This window comes from Podarcis muralis, chromosome Z (genome assembly GCF_964188315.1).
Source record: "Podarcis muralis chromosome Z, rPodMur119.hap1.1, whole genome shotgun sequence".
In the NCBI taxonomy this organism is placed as follows: domain Eukaryota; kingdom Metazoa; phylum Chordata; class Lepidosauria; order Squamata; family Lacertidae; genus Podarcis; species Podarcis muralis.
Window position 1 is genome coordinate 13097108 of NC_135673.1, and position 19408 is coordinate 13116515.

The 19408-nt window shown below is 45.7% G+C and overlaps 1 protein-coding gene across 5 annotated transcripts in view; it reads right to left on the bottom strand.

Annotated features, from left to right (window-relative positions):
* PNPLA7 (patatin like domain 7, lysophospholipase) overlaps positions 1-19408 on the bottom strand; it is a 97748-nt gene that overhangs the window by 43614 nt on the left and 34726 nt on the right. For 3 of the 5 annotated variants that reach the window (XM_077922564.1, XM_077922563.1, XM_077922561.1), the window contains 4 exons: positions 12691-12751; positions 11566-11718; positions 3227-3290; positions 311-479 (listed from right to left, as the gene is read on the bottom strand). In XM_077922564.1, the coding sequence (XP_077778690.1) occupies positions 311-479; positions 3227-3290; positions 11566-11718; positions 12691-12751 (447 nt within the window). The remainder of the gene's footprint in view (positions 1-310; positions 480-3226; positions 3291-11565; positions 11719-12690; positions 12752-19408) is intronic. The other 2 variants (XM_077922565.1, XM_077922562.1) reach the window with 1 other exon arrangement.

Sequence of the window (19408 nt, forward strand, 5' to 3'; positions counted from 1 at the left end):
TCAGCCCTGAGTGCTCACTGGAAGGACAGATCCTGAAGCTGAGGCTCCAATACTTTGGCCACCTCATGAGAAGAGAAGACTCCCTGGAAAAGACCCTGATGTTGGGAAAGATGGAGGGCACAAGGAGAAGGGGACGACAGAGGACGAGATGGTGGGACAGTGTTCTCGAAGTTACCAGCAGGAGTTTGACCAAACTGTGGGAGGCAGTGGAAGACAGGAGTGCCTGGCGTGCTCTGGTCCATGGGGTCACGAAGAGTCGGACACGACTACTAAATGACTAAACAACAACAGAGGTTTGGGAAAGCCTCACCTCTCCAACCGTAGGCTCCTGTTCCCCCAGGCCCACAATCAATATGCAGTCGGCTTGCCGGATGCAACGCTGAGTCCAGGGCGTGAGAGTGCTGTCAGACTGGTAGAGCACGATGCGGTGCATGTCCTCCTGCTGGCCTAGCCAACTGGACAAGCGGTACTCGTGGATGCTGAAGAGGGGAGAGACACAAAGGTCTTGGTCTTGAAGCGTCAGTCAGAACACATGATTGCGGGGACAGCAGGGGAGAAGAGCAATGGCTACTAGCCAGGATGACTGTGCTCTACCTCCACAGTTAGAGGTAGTGGTGCTTCGGAATACTGGCTGCTGGAAACAGTGGGGGGGGGTGAGTGCTCTTCTGCTCCTCCATCACTTTTAACTTGTATACCATCTTTCTATCTTACAATACCCAAGGCGGTTTACAAGCTGAGGAAACAAAGAATGTACACCTTATAACAATCTAATGCAATACAGTGGTACCTCTGGTTGCCGACGGGATCCATTCCAGAGGTCTGGTCGGATCCCGGGGTTTCCGCAACCTGAGGACCACTTCTGCTCATGCGCATGTGGCAAAGCCTAGTCATATACTTATGGATTTGCCGCACGTGCATCTCGAAACGGAGGTTCAACTGTACAAAAATGTGATAATAAAACATAACTTTAAAATGGGCAATCTACATTAAATAAAGTAACATTCAACAATCATTGGAATAATACAGAATAATACTAAATATCAGGATATAAAAATTAAACAGAAATCTACTCTTAACAATTACAATAAATAATTTCTAAACTACAATCAATAAAACAACAGCTAGCTACAGTGCATAAAATAATACAATACAAATTGAGAAGCAGAGACTGGAGGGTGGGGCAAGGCAGGTGGAAGGAGGCCTTGCCTGAAGTCTCTCCCTTCACAATTCTTCCTCCAGGCCCGGCTTCCTTACGAGGACTCCCAGGCCCGGGGGTGGGGCAAGGCAGGTGAAAGAAGGCCTTGCCCCACTCCCTGGCCCTGGGAGTCCTCATAAGGTTTTCCCACAGGCATCTAGTTGACCACTTTGAGAACAGGATGTTGGGCTGGACAGGTCCCTGAATTGACCCAGCAGGCTCTTTGCATGTAGCAGGGGTGGGGAAAGGCAGGATGCTGGGATTCTGGGACAAAAGAATGGGACTAAAGGTCCATCTGGTCCAGCATCCTCCTTCCCGCAGCAGCCTGCTAGATTGCTGCCCAGGAAGCCCACAAGCGGGGCGTGAAGTCAACAGGTTCTCATCTGTCCTCAGCTTCATGCCTTGAGCACCTGGAGCACACACACACGCTCAGTTTCCTGCACCTGTCTCACTTCAAAGGGTTTCCCTATAAGCACTGATCAGCTGATGGGTGCTGAAAGCACAAATTCAAAAGAAGATTGCTGCAAGGGTCAATCAATGGTTACAGGGAACCCTTTGAACTTTTATAGGTGTCCCCTGATGGCATTATCCCATTAGGTAGCTGACTGGGGGATGGGTATGTTCTTGCCCACCTGTCAGAGCTGGTCAATGGGCAGGTGGAGGAATTGGAGATTTGGCTCACTAGTTTTCCCCACCCAGTGAGGGATAAAGCCTGCTGCATTTGACCTCCTCCCTTGTCCATTCTACTGAGAGGGACCCAGGACATCTGCCTCAAAGTCTCACCCTGGGGGCACCTCTATCAGTATCTTCTCCTGCACAATACCTGCTGAAATAAATGGGGGCTGTGCAGGAGGAGCAGTAATGTCAATGCAGTTCCCCTGTTTCATAGCGTATCCCTTGGGATATGTGAGTTGCCACCTCTCCCATTAAAAGCAGCTCTTTCAGAATAGAGAGGGGTAGTGGTGGTGGTGGGGAAATCTGCATCAGAATGAGCACAGCACTGCACTGTACCATTTGGACATCTGCTCTCTCTGAGTGACTGTATTCTTCATTCCCAACTAAGCCCTCTTAAGAGCAGATCTACTTAAGGGAATGAGCCAAAGTAAATCATGTCCACTGATTTCAATGAGTCTGCTCTGAATAGGACTAGCAGTGTAATTTGGCTTTATCAGAAAGCTTCCTTCCTACACTCTATATGACCAAATGCTATTCACCCTCTTAACCTCAGGATCCAAATCTCCTACCTTAGCACAACCCATCCCCTTCAGCAGAGGGTTTCCCCTGCTCACTTCCTATTTGTGTGGGTTTTGCCTTCTTTCGATTCCACCCAGGAACTTTGTGTCAATAGACACAGGATGTGCAGATGCCAGCCATTAATCAGACATTTCATGACAACTTTTCAGAAAAAGAGGCAAAAACATCCAACGCCTTCAAAAGCAGGGCTAATTAACCTGACAGCTGCCTGATATTTCAGGGGCTTGACGAGCGAAAAATGAACCCACAGGAAATTAAGGGTGTTTCCCCCTCCTCTTTTCTTTTCTGTTTAATGGCAGTTTTAAATATTCAAGCTCCCTGCTAATCCCAGACTGGAGAATCCTAAACTCGTGCAGTTAGGGTTTATTTTCATTTTTTAAAATCCCATTTGCACTTCCACTGATGTATACTGTGTTGGTGGGGTCCACCTTGTTTTATTCACACAACATCCTTGTGAGGCAGGATAATTGAATTCAAATCAATTTTATGTATCATTTTACATTGTTCGGACAACAGCATACTAAATATGAGGGGAGAAAAACCACATTAAAACAAAATAAATATTTTTTAAATCACCCAAAAATCATGTACAAAAATTACCCAGAACTATAAAATGCCCATCCCACCCACATAAGAATGCCAAAAATAAACCACCAAGAAACAGACTGCTAGGGGTATCCAAATGCCCAGGTGAATAAAAAAATCTTTGTCTGGAGCTAAAATGATGAAAAGCTCAAAACATCCTCCACAATACTAAAGAGACAATGCAGGAGTTACCTGTCCAAAGCTGCAGAACCAAGTTGCTGTTTGATGTTGTCACTGGTGAGGACCAGAGCAGGACCTAGAAGAAGAGAATATATTTATTTATTTATAAATATATATATCACTTTTCATCAAAAATATGTATCAGAGTGGTTTGCAACTGTGGGAAAATGTATTCTTGATTGCTTGCATAAGCCTCACAGAACAGAAAAGTTTTCAGCAGGCATTTAAAACTTGAAGCGCAAAGTGCCTTCTGCATCTCTGTTGGCAAGGTGTTCTGCAGGAATGGGTCAATGATACAAAAGACACTATTTCTTGTTGTTATCAGATGAGCCTTGCCAACTTGAAGAATTAGTGACATTCCTGCAGATGATCTCAGTGACTGAGCTGGGATATAAGGATTCAGGCAGTCCCCAATGTATTGCGGAGCTAAGCTGTTCAGGGCTTTTAAATGTAATACAAGGACCTCAAACCAGGCTTGGTAGTAGATGGGCAACCAGTGCATATGATGGTGCCCCAGGTTGTTGGTCAGATGCCCCTGCCAGCAGTTTGGCTGCTGCCTTCTGCACCAGCTGGAGTTTCCGAACCTGGCCCAAGGGCAGCCACACACAGAGTGCTTTGCAGTAATCCAGCTTCAAGTTTGCCAACACATGGACTTCAGTGGCCAGCACAGCTGTGTGTCTTCCGAGCATCTAAAAACTCCAGAATTGCTGTCCTGCAAATCATGGCTTTTCCTTTAGCAAGCATACAAACCAAGAATGGCTCATCCTCATCGACTACCCCAGAGAAGCTGCAGAACAAATCAGCTGTCATTTCAGTATCCTGGTATAGCATTGAAACACCTTGAGTGTTCCTTCTTTTAAGTTTGAAAATAAAATGGGCTGTGGTCCAAAAAGCAGGGCAACATGTTTTGCCTGGAGAAGGCTGCAGGTTCTGTCACCCAGTTACAGATACTGGGACCTTGAAGGATTTCTATCTAAGCACATGAAATACTACTATCCTCTTTTGGAGAGCCACACAATAGAGACTGTCGCACTGTCTCAGATTTGCTCTGGCTGCTTCTCAGTATTGCTCATCAGTTGCAAATCAAGAGACTGGTGCACCACTTTGGACTGAAGCGGGTGGTTTTTTAGAAAGTGGTGCTTCCACACAGAGACTCTCAGGACCTTCCTGCAGGGCCTCAGTGGAGGAGATTTTCTAGCTTCTTAGGACCACGCATTCTGATTCACCCCCTTTACTGACAGTTTCTGGATTCTGCCTACCAGGGCAAATAATAGCAGTACTGAGCCCTCATCCCACTTCTGGTGGGTGGTGTTACTGCTCATCTTCCATGCCCCAGCAGCAGAAAAGGTGAGCAACAAGGCCTTGAGGAATGTGGGGGAGCAGGGGACATTCTGGCAGCAGTGAAAGTAGTGGGGCAGACGGGACACAGCAGCGGGGGGGGGGGGGGCAAGGGGCAACACAGTCCTGGTTTGCCTCAGGTGGTAAAACAGGATGGCCACCCCTGGGACAAGCACACAGCTCCTTTCCAGTTAATATATGCTCCTCTGACTGGTTGCCTGGAGAAGGCTCCTAACTCGCCATGGGTGCGTGCATTTACAAGCATTTACCCTCCTAATTAGTAAACCTGAAAATCAGTCACAAAGAAGCAGAGCTGCACACACAGCTCTTTATCTTGTATCTTTTGTTCAGCTCACTGACTCTGTAGACACAGGCCTCTGGATATATTTTTTTACCCTTCTGAACACTCCACAGAGGCCCTGAACCCTGCTTCTGAAAAAACAACTTCACCTCGTGCCCAAAGCCGCTTTGCTCGCTGCAGCTGCCTTTCGGCCCTATTTTTATTTGCTGCTATAAATGTCAACAAAGAACCAAAGCTCTCCCCCCCAGAGTAACTGCGGCTGTAAGGCACATCAGATGGGAGGGGGGTGAGAAGGGAGGGAGGGAAGGAGAGAGAGAGAGAAAGCAAGGGATTAATGTCATGCCAGAAAGAGAAAGGTCACGGGTGGTATTGACAGAAGTGCTTGCACCAAGCAAAGTATGAAATATAAACCCTGCCAGAATCACAGCACAGAGCAAAATAACTCATTTTCCTATTAACGAAAGGCCGGCCCAGCTGCAAATTAGAGGAACAAGTTGCTCAGCGCCTGAATGAGCACCATGCGTATGGGATGTGGATGGCAGAGGGAAGAGGGAAGAGGAGGGCACATGAGGCCATGAGAGTGATGGTCTCCTGGCCATAGTGCAGCAGTGTTCTTCTGAAAACTTGTTTCTGATGCTCATGTGTCACCACATCAAAGCAGGAAAGATCTACCACCATTCCCCTGAATACAAGTTGCCGAGGATCATAAGTGGGAAAGGGTGACTTTATTGCACTGATATCCCACTCCTTTTTCTCTAAGGCGCTAGAGGTGGTGTACATGGTTCTCCCCTTCCTCATTTAATCCACATCCAACAACCCTATGAGGGAGGTTAGGATGAAAGGCAGTGACTGGCCCCCAAGGACACACCCAGCAGGCTTCATAGCTGAGTAGGGATTTGAAACTCTGGTTTCCCAGGTCCTAGTCTGACACCCCAGCCACAAATGAGTAGGTAAATATTTGCAATGGGGTGTATGTGTGATGCAAAATATATCTGTGGGAGAATTTCTCCTGCAAGTTCCAAAGATCTTAGAAGCCAGCAGGGCTTTCATTGTAGCTGCCCCTATTTTCCGGAACAGCATTCCTCTCAAGAAACAACGGGTGCCCACTATCCGCACTTTCCGGAAACAACAGAATATGTTATACAGCATTCCCAGCTGTATAAATGGGTCTTTGCTACAACTGTCCCACTTGTTAGGTTTTTAGTCTCATCTCAAATGTATTGCTGAATTTGTATTTGTGTTTTTAACTGTTTTTAATTATCTTATGTGTAAATTGTTTTGAGAAAGTGTTTTATAAATCAACAACAATCAAAACACCACACTTTTGCTGCCTTCACATTACCAGATGCCTGGTCTGCTCCTCTTCAACACCCTTATTCTCATTCTTCCTCTTTTTCTATGCAATTGCTACTGATTTTAGATTTGGTGGCACTGCAACTTTTCTTCTCATTTTCACCAGTCTGGTGCACTTTCCACAAGACCCATCACAGACAGGAATCTCCTGGGGTAGATTTGCTGCAGGGCAGGCATGGGCAAGCAACAGGATCAACTTCGTTACAGTACAGAATCCCACACATTAACCGAATGGCATGAAATGATGTCACTTTCCTTACACATTCTGTGAACCCAGAATGTCTCTCAGCTGCAATTAGGAAAGCGATAGCACTCCCAAAAAGATACTAAGCACCAGCCTTTTTTTGCAGTGAAGTTATATTCTTTTGGGATGCAGGTGGCGCTGTGGTCTAAACCACAGAGCCTAGGACTTGCTGATCAGAAGGTCGGTGGTTCGAATCCCCACAATGTGGCGAGCTCCCATTGCTCGGTCCCTGCTCCTGCCAACCTAGCAGTTTAAAAGCACGTCAAAGTGCAAGTAGATAAATAGGTACCACTTCGGTGGGATGTCAAATGGTGTTCCCGTGCGCCAGAAGCGGCTTAGTCATGCTAGCCACATGACCCGGAAGCCGTCTGCGAACAAACGCTGGCTCCCTCAGCCAGTAAAGCGAGATGAGCACCGCAACCCCAGAGTCGTCCGCGACTGGACTTAACAGTCAGATGTCCCTTTACTTTTACCTATATTCTTTATAAAAAAAACCAACCATACACACACAACAGGACAGGCACCTCCTCTACCCATCTCACAGCATCCATGTGGCTGTTTAAGTCACTAAGCTCTTAATCAGCAAAAAGAGAAAGACGGGGATCTGTCTTGGCCATTGACACCAAGCAGCTTCAACAACACACAGCAGACAACTCTTCCCCTAACAGCATCTAGAGGACACAGAAAATCATCCTTTCCTGGTAAACAACCTTCCCTGCCTCTCTCTATCACACACAAACACACTTCTCTAGCCTGCACTGGGATGAGTCACAGATCCTGATGCTTGAAGCAAAGTGGTGCATGTGCCTCTCGCACACTCAACTGCATCCTCATTACAGTGCAGAGGCGGTTTTGGCTGCTGTTCTGGGACTTTGTTAGAAGGAAACCCAGGTCTGCAACCTGACTCAGAATTTAGGACCCCACACCGATTTCTGAAAAAGGAGATACAGAAGTTAACTGCTCCAGGGAAGATTATTTCTTAGGTGTTTTGACCATTACCCTCTTTTAAGAACATAAGAATAGCACAGTCACTGTGGATAGCAGCCATTGAAAGCCTTATCCTCCGCGTATTTGTCTAATCTTCTTTTAAAGTTTTTAAGCCATCACTGCCCCCTGTGGAAGCAAGTCCCATAATTTAACTAGGTGCTGCATTTTAAATTTATATTCCCCTCCACATTCTCATAAGATTTGTTAAAGCAGGTAAACTCTTAAACACCTCTCATCACAAACATGTGGCACCCCCCCCCCCAACTCTCCATTTTGGGATTTGTGAGAGTCTCCCATAATAATAATAATAGGTCTTTGAGGGAAAATGGGTTGACAGCACATCCAGAAGAGAAAAGGAAGCTATTGCAACCGACTGGATGGTTACGTGGGAGCTGGTTGAAGTTAAATCCTTTGAAGACAGAGGTCCTTTGGCTGGGTCGAGACGAAATGGGGTTGAGGGGACAATTCCCATTCCTTGCGGGGGTGCAATTAGTGCCAGCGCCTTCCGTCAGGAGTTTGGGTGTAATCTTTGATGCCTCCTTTTCTATGGAGGCGCAGGTTACAACTATAATAAAGGTGGCATTTTTTCATCTCCGCCAAGCTAAGCAGTTGGTCCCCTACCTCTCTCGCCCCGACCTCGCCACTGTGATCCACGCGACGGTCACCTCCAGGCTTGATTATTGTAACTCACTCTATGTGGGGCTGCCCTTGAAACTGACCCAGAAACTGCAGCGGGTGCAGAATGCTGCGGCAAGACCCCTTATGGGGTCCTTACCGCAGGATCACATTCACCCAATGCTATACCAGCTGCACTGGCTCCCAATGGAGTACAGGATCAAGTTAAAGGTGCTGGTTTTAACCTTTCCTATACGGCCTAGGACCCTCGTACCTACAGGACTGTCTCTCTTGGTAGGCCCCACGGAGGATCTTACGGTCTGCAAATAACAACATCCTAAAGATTCCAGGCCCCAGAGAGATCAGACTGACCTCGACCAGAGCCAGGGCTTTTTCGGCCATGGCCCCGGCCTGGTGGAACGCTCTCTCACAAGAGACTAGGGCCCTGTGGGATTTGACATCTTTCCTTAGGGCCTGTAAGATGGAGCTGTTCCGCCAGGCCTTTGGTCAGGATTCAGACTGACTCATTTTCTCCTTGTTTAAGAACAATAACGAAGGAGGTTCCCAGCCCACTCACAGGTGCTTATAATATCAGTGGAAACAGTTGGTAACCGCCTTTAATTTTAACCTGAAGATTGCCACTTGTCCAGTTTTAATTTTAATTTGTTTGAATTAATTGTGGGATGTATCTTAATTTATTGATCGCTTGTTTTATGCATTGTCTTACTTCTATGATGTTAGCCATTCAGAGCCCGGCTTTGGCCAGGGAGGGTGGGATATAAATAAAATTTATTATATTATTATTATTATTATTATTTGCACAATTACCCTGTGGAATGCGTTGCCACAAAATGTAGGTGTGGCCACCTCAGGGAAGGGTAGCAGCTCAGTGGCAGGGCATCTGCTTAATCTCCAAGTAGGGAGTGTCTCCTTTCTGAAACCCTGGAGAACTGCTGCCAGTCAGTGTGGAGGATATAGAGCTAAATGAACCAAGGTTCTGACTCGGTATAAGGCATGTTCCTAAGTTTTTAAAGAGGGATTTGGCAAATGGTGAAAAGGCAGGCCAAGAGGTGAAACAACAAACTCAACGTATTTTGGTCAATAGCTATTAGCACTGATGGTTGAATGGAATCTCCACATTCAAAGGCAGGATGTGACCTGGCGTGAGGGGTATCTGGCTTAGGGAGAGTCTCAAGGGCCAGACAGAGAGGTGTGGAGGGCCACATGCAACCCTGAGGTTCCCCATCCCTGAGCCTGACCATTAGAATCATGGAAACATAGAATCATAGCATTGAAAGGGATCCCAATTGTCATCTAGTCCAACCTTCTGCAATGCAGGAATCTCAGCTAAAGCATCCATGACAGATGGACATCCAACCTCTGCTTAAAAACCTCCAAGAAAGGAGAGTCCACAACCTCCTGAGGGAGACTGTTCCACTGTCTCTTTTGATGCTTCTAATCTAGCTTAAGGATCCATGTAGACTAGCACTGTTCCTAACAGTGCATAGAGTGAAGAGGCACAGGAATATTAAGGAGTAGAGAGCAAAGAAACCAGCATTGCTGAGGCTCGCTGAGGGCTGTCTCCGCAAACACTGATTTGTGCCCCCCAACCCCCTCACAAAAAAAGACGTCATCCATCCACGCAAACAGCACTGGTGACAAGGCCCTCTCTGCACGAGAATGGCACTGTGCTGCTTGCCAGACAACACTCAAAAGGGGTGGGTGGGTGGAAACCCTGCATGGCTTCACTAAACAAAGCAGCCTTTCAGCCTTTTGAAAATATTGACGGGTAGAAGGTTTGCAGGACAGGAGCTATGGCTCTTTTGTGGGAAAAGCCGTCAGAAAGCCAGAAATTGGATGAAACAGAGTGGGGCTGCTGTGCTAAGAGGTGGATGAATAAGATAAAGGAGAAAGGCTGGAGTCTTTGAGTTGGGATTTGAATGTGGCTAAATATATCAGCCCAGCCTTTGCCCTTCTAGCGTCCCCCTCCTTCAATAATTTATTATCTGCCCTTCACCCTCAGTTCACAGGGTGGGTTACAACAATTAAAATGCAGAATTAAAAATAGTCCACAGCAACTTACAATCACAGAAATAAGGTGGGTCCTTTAAAAAGTGTTAAAGGCCAAGCAAGGTAAAGAAGCACAACTTCAGCATTTGCCGGAAGATGTATAATGAAGGTGCCAGATGCAGCTCTGTGGGAAGGGAGTTCCACAACTTGGGGGCTGCCACAAAGAAGGCCCTCTTCCAGGCCACCCCACCCCCAGTCTCTGAGGATGGAGGGACTATCAAGATTAAAAGAAATATTAGATTTGCATGTTTGGGTAGGCTTGGCTAAACAAAAACTGTTTTAAGCAGGCAATGAAAGTAGTACAGCCCAAGAAGGTCTGCCGGGAAGGAGGTGGTCTTCCAGTCTGAGTCGCTTAAGGCTTTTAAATACAAACATGAGAAACCTGAATTGGGCCCAGAAATGAATTGGATGATGATTCCCATAAGCCCCAGCCAGTGCCTCCCTGTTTCTTGGTGCTTCCCCATTGTTGCTCAACAGCCAGTCTGCCTTCCTTTACGGACCCATCATCTTCTGCTTCTTCAACCTGCTGACCTGACTTCCTGGCAGAGAGGATGCTTTCCTGGCTTTCAGGCACTGCTTGGACATTGCCTTATGAGCTGATCATCACTTTGGTCAGTGTTGTCTTCGGCTGTGGCATAGGCAAGCCTTATTCCTGGTCAATGTCCCAACAGAGGCTTTGCATTGGGTCTTAGCTGGGGGCCAGCCAGGATTTGCCACTCTGACCTGCAGTGCTTCAACTGCCCAACACAGATCAAGGGATAGAAAAGGATTGAACATGGAGAGGAAAATATTGGGAAGAGAGAAAAGTTTGTGTCACACACACACAGTATCTTTCTAATTCACCCTTGGGTCTTGGAAGCCAGAATATGAGGCCCCCTGTCAAATATTTTGGGATGTATCCAACTAAGCTCTACTCAGGGTAGACCCAATGAAATTAATGTTAGTCACACCCATCAGTTTCAAATGGGCCTTCTCCGCGTAGGATGTACATTGGATGCAACATAATGTAACATTGGCTAATACAAAATATTTATCCTGTGCTGGTAAGAAAGAGAACTTTCAGCATGGCAGCACCTACACTCCGGAGGCAGTGCACAGGCAAGTACTTTCACTGTACTACTTTCATCGCCTGCTTAAAACAGTCTTTGTTTAGCTAATCCTACCCAAACATGCAAATCTAATTGGTACTGATTGTACCAAATCAGTCGGCAAAGGCCGACATTTCTTTTAAACTGATAATTTAACTTTGGCTTTCATTGATAGTTTTAATGTATATTTTGTGTGTGTGTTTTGCAAACTGCTTAAAGGTTTTATTTGGAGTTAAGTCATATACAAAGGTTTTTAAATCAAATAAATAAACAAATACAGCCTTTGGATGCCCCCCTGCCCCTTCCTCCCATCCATTTAATGGGGCCAACAACATCACCTGCTGAGAGCTCTTACCGATAGCGCAGAGGGCGTGCTTGAGCTCCAGGGTGAAGGTGGAGAGAGGCACATCTTCTGACACAGGCATGATGGCGACTGTGGAGAGGTTGCTAGCAGGGTTGCTGGCATCCCATTTGCTCCCAGAGGCATGCAGTCCAAGTGGGTGACCTGCTGTGAAGAACAGCCATTCAGAAAGCTGCACATTATTCACACCACTCCCAAACACACACAAACACATGCACTTGCCAGGGCTGGCTCTACTGTTTGGGCAGGATGAAGCCTTAGGTGGCTGCTATTTTATTTTATTTATTTTATTTTATTTATTGGTTTTCACAAGTGTATAAGAAAATACAAACATCAGGCAATTAATTCCTAGTGTCATGAAAGGGACAAGCTGTTAGTTGCTGAATTTACCATTATTTATTTATAGGAATACTTCAGAACTGCTATAACATAATTCTATTTTTAAAAATACATACAATCATTCAGGCCTGTTGGCAGAAACCAAGTCTTCAAGAGATGTCAGAGAGTCAAAAGCAAGGGGGCCTGTCACATCTCTGATAGAAGGGTGTTCTACAGTACTGGGCTGGCAACACTAAATGCTTGATTTCTGCTTGTGGGCCAGTCCAGCCTCTGTAACAATTGTTGTGCAATGTCAATGCCAGGAAATAAATTCCTGAATGGAAATATTCTTAGCCACATATTTAGGGTCTGTTGTTCAGAAGGTTAGCTCATTTCTGCACCAAGTTTCCAGTCACAGAAAAAGGAAGAATAGAAACAGTGGAAAAAGGGTAAGAGTGGAGGGAAATGTAATAAACATGGATCAGTCAATGCTGGACTGTACAAAGCTCAAACACACACACACACACACACACACACACACACACACACACACAGAGAGAGAGAGAGAGAGAGAGAGAGAGAGAGAGAGAGAGAGAGAACTACAGTGTAAGGACAGTTCCAGCAGTGCAATCATCTCTCCAGCCAATAGCAGCGCTCCACTTAATCACCTTAAAGAGACAATTGGCTGGTTCTTCCACCCCAAGGAGAGTGTGGAAGTGGAAACAGCCAATCCCTCTCCACCTTGCCAAGCCCCAACGCATGGGAAAGGGAAAAAGGGGAGGCAAGGATGCATCGTCCTACCCCCTTGCTGAAGGCTGCCAAGGATCTTCTCGCCAAGCAAATGGATAAGCCGAGTCACAACCTGGCAAGAGACACACAAACATCAGACCAAACAGTGCTGAGGGATGGCAGAAGTGTCTTTTACAGGCAGCCGCATTAAGATTTATGGGGCGGGGGGGACAACACACGACGGATTGTAAATGGACCATAGCCAAGATGCTCGGAGGCTGGAGGCTTTACAAAAGAAAAGCTTCAAGGGAAACAATGGTTTCTTTGCTAAAGTTTTGCAATAAGTTGATTTCCCCCAGAAATGCATTCTTCCTGCTTTGAAGGCTCTGTTTTAACCCTTTCAACTTTGTTCAAAGGGCATGTGTGTGTGTGTGTGTGTGTGTGTGTGTGTGTGTGTGTAAAGACAAGCAAGCATTTCTTCACACAGTGCAAACTATGGAACTCTCTCCCACAGGAGGCAGTGATGGCCACCACCTTGAATGGCTTTAAAAGGGGGTTAGAAAAAAATGTGTAAGTTAAGGCTACTAGCCATGACAACTATGCTCTGCCTCCACAGTTGGAGACAGTAATGTGAGTTGCTGAAAACTGCAAGAGGGGAGGGAGCTTTGATACTGTGAGAACAGGAAACTGAATGAGATGGGTGATCCAACAGGACTCTTCTTATGTTCTTATGGAGCACACATGGGATGCACTGCTCATTTTAACCTAACAATTCCATGGTATAAGTTAGACAGAGAAACTGTGATGAAATATCTGGCCCAGAGTCAGCTTTGTGGCTGTAATTTGAACCTGACTTTGAACCTGGATCTTAGGCTTGATAGTTATTCCATTGTACCATAGAGGGAGGAAGAGAAGGTCAAGGTAAACTTATGGTGGCCAAAGGAAGCTTCCTTGTACCAAATCAGACCACTGGTCCACCTAGCTCAGTATATAGTCTCTACACAGACTGGCAGCAGCTCCTGAGGATTTCTCCCAGGTAGGGATGTCTCTTCCTCCTCTGCCTAGAGATCCTGTAGATTACAACTGGGACCTTTTGCCTGCAAAGTAGATGCTCCACCACTGTACAGCTGTACCTTGGTTTTTGAACAGTTTAGTTCTCGAACATTTTGGCTCCCGAACACTGCAAACCCGGAAGTGAGTGTTCCGGTTTGCAAACTATTTTTGGAAGCCAAACGTCCAACAGGGCTTCCGCAGTAATCAGAAGCCGTGCTTTGGTTTCCAAAAGTTTTGGAAGTCGAACGGACTTCTGGAACGGATTCCGTTTGACTTCCAAGGTACTACTGTACTATGGTCCTTCCCAGGAACACAGGAAGTTGCCTGATACCAAGTCAGGCCACTGCCCCATCTAGCATAGTATTTTCTGCACTGACTGGCAACAGCTCTCCAGGGCTCCCACCTGGAGATGCTGGAGACTGAACCTTCTGGAGATGCTTTCCCACTGAGCCACAGCCCATTCTGTACACTCTCAGAGCTGCCCTTGTTCTTTCCCCTGAGGTAGCAGCTTAAATTATGCAGGACAAAACTGGAAGTAATATAGGTGCATAGACCTCTATAGGTGTGGGCATATACATGTGTGTGTACACACACACACACTGTTGTGCCTATGCTCACTCTACATACCAACCCACCCACTCCCGCCATTCCCCCCATATTAACCCATCCCCCCATTAACCCCCTAGGACTTCTTTCCACCCCGTGCAACTTCTTAGCTCACTTTTCACCTTGATTTAAGATTTTTATGTTGGTAGGTAGGCAAAGAATTAAAAGCGCAGCATATTCACAGCCCTGCCCATTAACCTCCCAAGCATGACCTTGGGGTCATGGAGGAAGGAGTTTGCAGCCCTCTGCCAGAAGCTGCGCTCCTTCATGTGACTTGCTATAAAAACAGGCGCGCACACAAACACACACACAAATCCCAAATGCAGCTCTGAGTGAGCACACAGCAGGTTGCTTACTGCCACTGGTTGAGTCACACTGGCGCTGCCATGGCGACGCACCAGGAACATCAATTTCGGATTTGAACAAGGCGAGCAGCATACGATTTCCTTGGAGTTTTAAAAGCATGCTGAGCACTTCGCTCTTACACACACACACACATGGGTACACAGGGGTTTTTTCTATATAAAGAGAGAGAATGTAGTTCTACTATATTTCTATGATGCCAGTAACCAAAACAAACCAAATTGCTTGAGCTCTTCTGATATTGGCAAGAAACGCCAATATAGTGGCATGAGAGATTCCCACTGAAGCAAATAATGTCTTCAGACAAAGCTGCGGGGGAACAATCTAAAGCAGAGAGAGTGCCAACCTGATGTCACTTAAATTTCCTATGGCTGTTTTGAACATCATTATTGCAGCTTAGACTTTTTAGTATTTCATTATTTAGGCCTTATGAATGAAACTAGGAATGGAGGCTGAGATATATATATTTAATATTACGTGATGTCTGGATTTGCTAGCAGCCATGAGCTTCCTTTGAAAACTGGTGGTTGGCAATATTCGAAGTTATTAAAACAAACAAATCTTTCCAACTAAGCTACTCACTTGAATTCCGGCACATTTTTGCACAGGAGTATGCAAAAAAGTTTGTGAATTGGGTTCCAAACCAAACAGTGGCCAACCAGATACTCTGGGAAGGACATAAGCAGGGGACAAAGGAGATTATTTGCCTCTGCTGCTTAACCCCCCACCCACCAACAATTCAGTAGTACACTGCTGCTATACATGTAGGTTGCATTTCACTGCCATGATTAAACAGCTGCGATAAGAAAGCCCTGTGTGCATTTATCACCTATGCTTTTTAAAAAGCCAATGCATATCATGGTACTGGATTCTCTAAGCCAGGAGTAGAGAAGCTCTGGTCCTCCCATATGTTGCTGAACTACAACTTCCATCAGCCTCAGCAAGCATGGCCAATGGCAAGGGACAATGGGAGTTGCAGTTCAGCAACATCTGGAGGCCCAAAGATTCCCCACACCTACTCTAAGTCAAAATACTTTTTAGACTAATGATCTAGTATTAACACATACATACATTTGAGGACCTACTTTTGATGGCTATATTTGTACTGTGCTGAGACCCACCTTAGCTCAGGTCACAACTCAACAGTGGGCCTTGACCCACCAGCTGAAGACAAACAGCTTTAAGGGATTGATGCTTCGACAGAAATGGTAGTTCTTTCTGTCTGGCCCTGAGCCAAGTGCTGATCAGCTTCAATCTGGGCAATTCCAAATTCTAGCTTTTATGAAGTAGGAGGGGGAAATCCATAATTCCTAGCATCCATAACTTAATATACATCTCCCTTGTACCTAAAGCCACTTACTAGAATAGAGCCACATTCATTCTTTTCATCCGCACACATTCCAGAAACCCTGGGATGGCACCCACATTCTGATTATTTTTACTCCCACTTAAAAATCAAAATGAAGTTTCTAGTCCCTTACAATTGTACAGGCTGAGGGTGGGAAAGAAGTGTCAAATCCATTTGCTTCCTTTACAGTAGCAGTGCTCTGAACCCTTCATAGTTACTACCGCCCTTTTCATTAAGGGTGGATTAAGGGTGGCTTGGAAGCAACGGATCACTCTGAAGCCAAGCTTCACTTTTCCCACACACGTCTGCAGTGCCAAAACTGAGGCTGCAATTGCAACCACAGTGCCTATGTTGTAAGACCCAAGCAACCGTGCAGCACTTCAAGGACACAGGCCCCGTCCGGGGGCGGGGAACAGCAGAGGTAATTTATCACAATCCCCAGAGACGCCTCTGGACTTATGCACAGCAGGCACAAAGTACTCAAAGTGTAATTTTTTAAAAGATTAATTGTTAAGCAGACCCCTTTACAGATCCAGAGGTGGGTCAAGTCCCCAGCTTCAGAAAAATGCAAATACTGTAGATGAGAAGCCATTCATCAGTCCAACTGAGAGCCAAAGTACATCACCCTGCGAAGCAGAAAGTACGTGACTCGTCAAGCCCCCAGACCCAATGTCTCTCCTTGCTTTCTTGAGGGTGGACTTGCTCCGCACCAAAAACCCCTCTTGAACTGACCATGAACAAAACGACCATGAGAAAAAAGCAAGACTTGTTTGAAAAGAAAAAGATATTGCTTTGGAGTAATTGGAAGAAAATCAGGACACCACCCATAAAGGATTGGGCAATTAAAATCTGGGATGCTGTCTACGTGATAAAGCTTACCAAGGTTGTGAGAACCAGAGAAGGCAGGCAATTTGATAACCTCTTAATAGAAAAATGGAATCCCATAATAAGCAATTTGGTGTAACAAGGTTCAAGACAATGTAAATCCGTTCATATTGCTTGGGACTTCATGATTTCAGTACATCTGATTTCTAAATCCTATTTTTGCTTCCATTCTCTGTTCTGGGTAGTGCTGTCATATTACTGTTTCTTTCCCTTTGTAAGCTTTCAAATGATAAATTTAAGAAAAAATGTTGCTTTGGAAAGACCCATTAACATTCAGGGTGCAAGGTAGAACACACTCACTCTTTGAGGAAGGGGATATCAATTGGTAGTAGAAGGGTTTTGTGGTTTTGTTTCCTTTGATTCCTTCTAGTTTTCCTAGCCCATGATGGGAATTTTGTTGAAACTATTTATCCCATGTGCACTCCTGCAACCTCTTCCTCCACGGAATGGCAGCAAGCGCAACAGCTGTCTCTTATTACTATCCTGAAAACCCTGGGAAGATAGGAATAGGGTGCAACAGATCCAAGGTCACCCAAAGACGTTCCATGTCTGGATTTGAACCCAAATCCAAAGGCCACTCTCTAAACCACCACCATTTAGGTACATTAAGAGATGTATATAAATTTGACTCAGAGTAGACCCACTGAAATTAATTGACCAAAGTTAGTCACTGCAGGGTGTTGAACTAGATTTCCCCCAGGGTCTCTTCCAAATCTACAATTCTATGATTCTACGTACATCAATTTCAATGGGTCCACTGTTGGATATTGTCCAATGTTTTGGGTCCTGCTTATGTCTGATGTAGTTTTATCTTAACCAGTTAACTGCGTTTTATTTCAAAAATTACACATCCCTTACATGGGAGTAAAGAAAGCTGCCTATTAGCATGCAACACCACTGGTCCATCTAGCTCAGTATTGTCCACCTATGGGCATCAGCTCTCCAAGGTTTCAGGAAGGAGAAATTCCCAGCCCTTCCTGAAGCACTGAACCTGGGACCTTCTGCATGGAAGTCAGATGCCCAATGCCCCTTTCAGTAACCCTAGGGCTGCCTGTGGCCCTCACATTCCTTTAGATGCTATGGGGGTAAAAGAGAGATAGAGAAAAGGGGTTAAAAGAGAGGGGGGTTGTCCAACCTATTTTTGGGATTACCCCCCCCCTCCCACCTTTGATTCTAGCCCTGTGCAGCACTGGTATTCAGTCCCCCTGCCCTGACAGAAAAAACGCTACTCACCCCTGCCCCTAAGCTAATATCAGATGCTTGTCAGTACACAGGCTGATTGACAGCCTGCTTTTCATAGCACCTGTAATTCACCTACTTTTAAAAAACCCAAAACAGATCTGGTTTGGGGTGAAGAATTTCCCCAACCTCCACTGCCTATTAAGCTAAAAAAAAAACAGCCCAAAAACTAGTTCCATGGCTCTATTTCCATATGAAGACAATAACAGTCTTGCTGGCAAATAATACACAGATGGAGCTATATTCTAAATATAGAGGAGCAAAAGAGGCTTTAAACACAAACAAAGGCGGGGGGAGACAGAGAGGGAGAGACAGAAGAGAAGGGAAGTCTGCAAGTTAATAGTCAGGACAGCAGCAGGCAGAAACTCTGAAAGCAGAGGGAAAATGCTATCAAGTGGGGTCAGGAAGAGTCAAAAGGCCAGACAAGAGTCAAAAGGTTACTGCCTTCCAGATCCAATATAATCAATTCTGGTCCTGCATACTGTGATCAATAAGCCTTTCATCAATGAGGGGACCAAGAGAGAGCAGCTCTTTAAAACCAACACATAATTATGTACAAGCAACTCCCCACTTATGCAGGGATTACGTAAATGCTTGTAAATAAGGAGCCTCATCAGAGTGGGGAACTAAGGCGATTTCTTCTTCTTTTACAACAAAAATGGTTCAGAGCTCTTTGGAACCCTGCCTAACAAAAAGCAACCCATACTGTACCATTGCCTCAAGATCGCCAGAAAGGGCAGGGAACAGCTCGCTTGAGCCCACTGTAATACAGCTTCTCGCCCAACAACTGTTGAATAGGGTAGTGCAGGAAGCAGCAAGAGCTTCCATGTGCCATTTTGGAGCCCATAAGTCCTTTTCTTTTTTTTAGCCTTTAAAGCCTCTTTGTGCTCTGGGGAGGGTATCCTTTCAAGCCACAAGGACTTTCCAGCTCTCTCCAGCCATTTCCAGATTCGAATTGATTTGAACTGATTGATTTCCCAGCACTCGCACAGTCGCGTGTGAGTCAATTGCGTGTAACTGGGAAGATGCCTGTATTGTTAGACAAACTGAGCTAATTCCATGGGGGCAGTGGGAGAAAAAGTCAAAAGTTTTTTGGCATCAAAGCAGATGATCTCAACAACTCCTCCTGCCTACGACTCAAGTGATGGGCCTGGAGATGTCCACAAAGCCCATCACTGATTGGTTACTGCACCGGCTGTGCATGCAAAGGGTCTTCAGATTCAATCCCAAGGATCTCCAGAAAGGACTGAGAAAGAGTCATGCCCCAAATCTTGAAGAGCTCTTGCCAATCAGCAC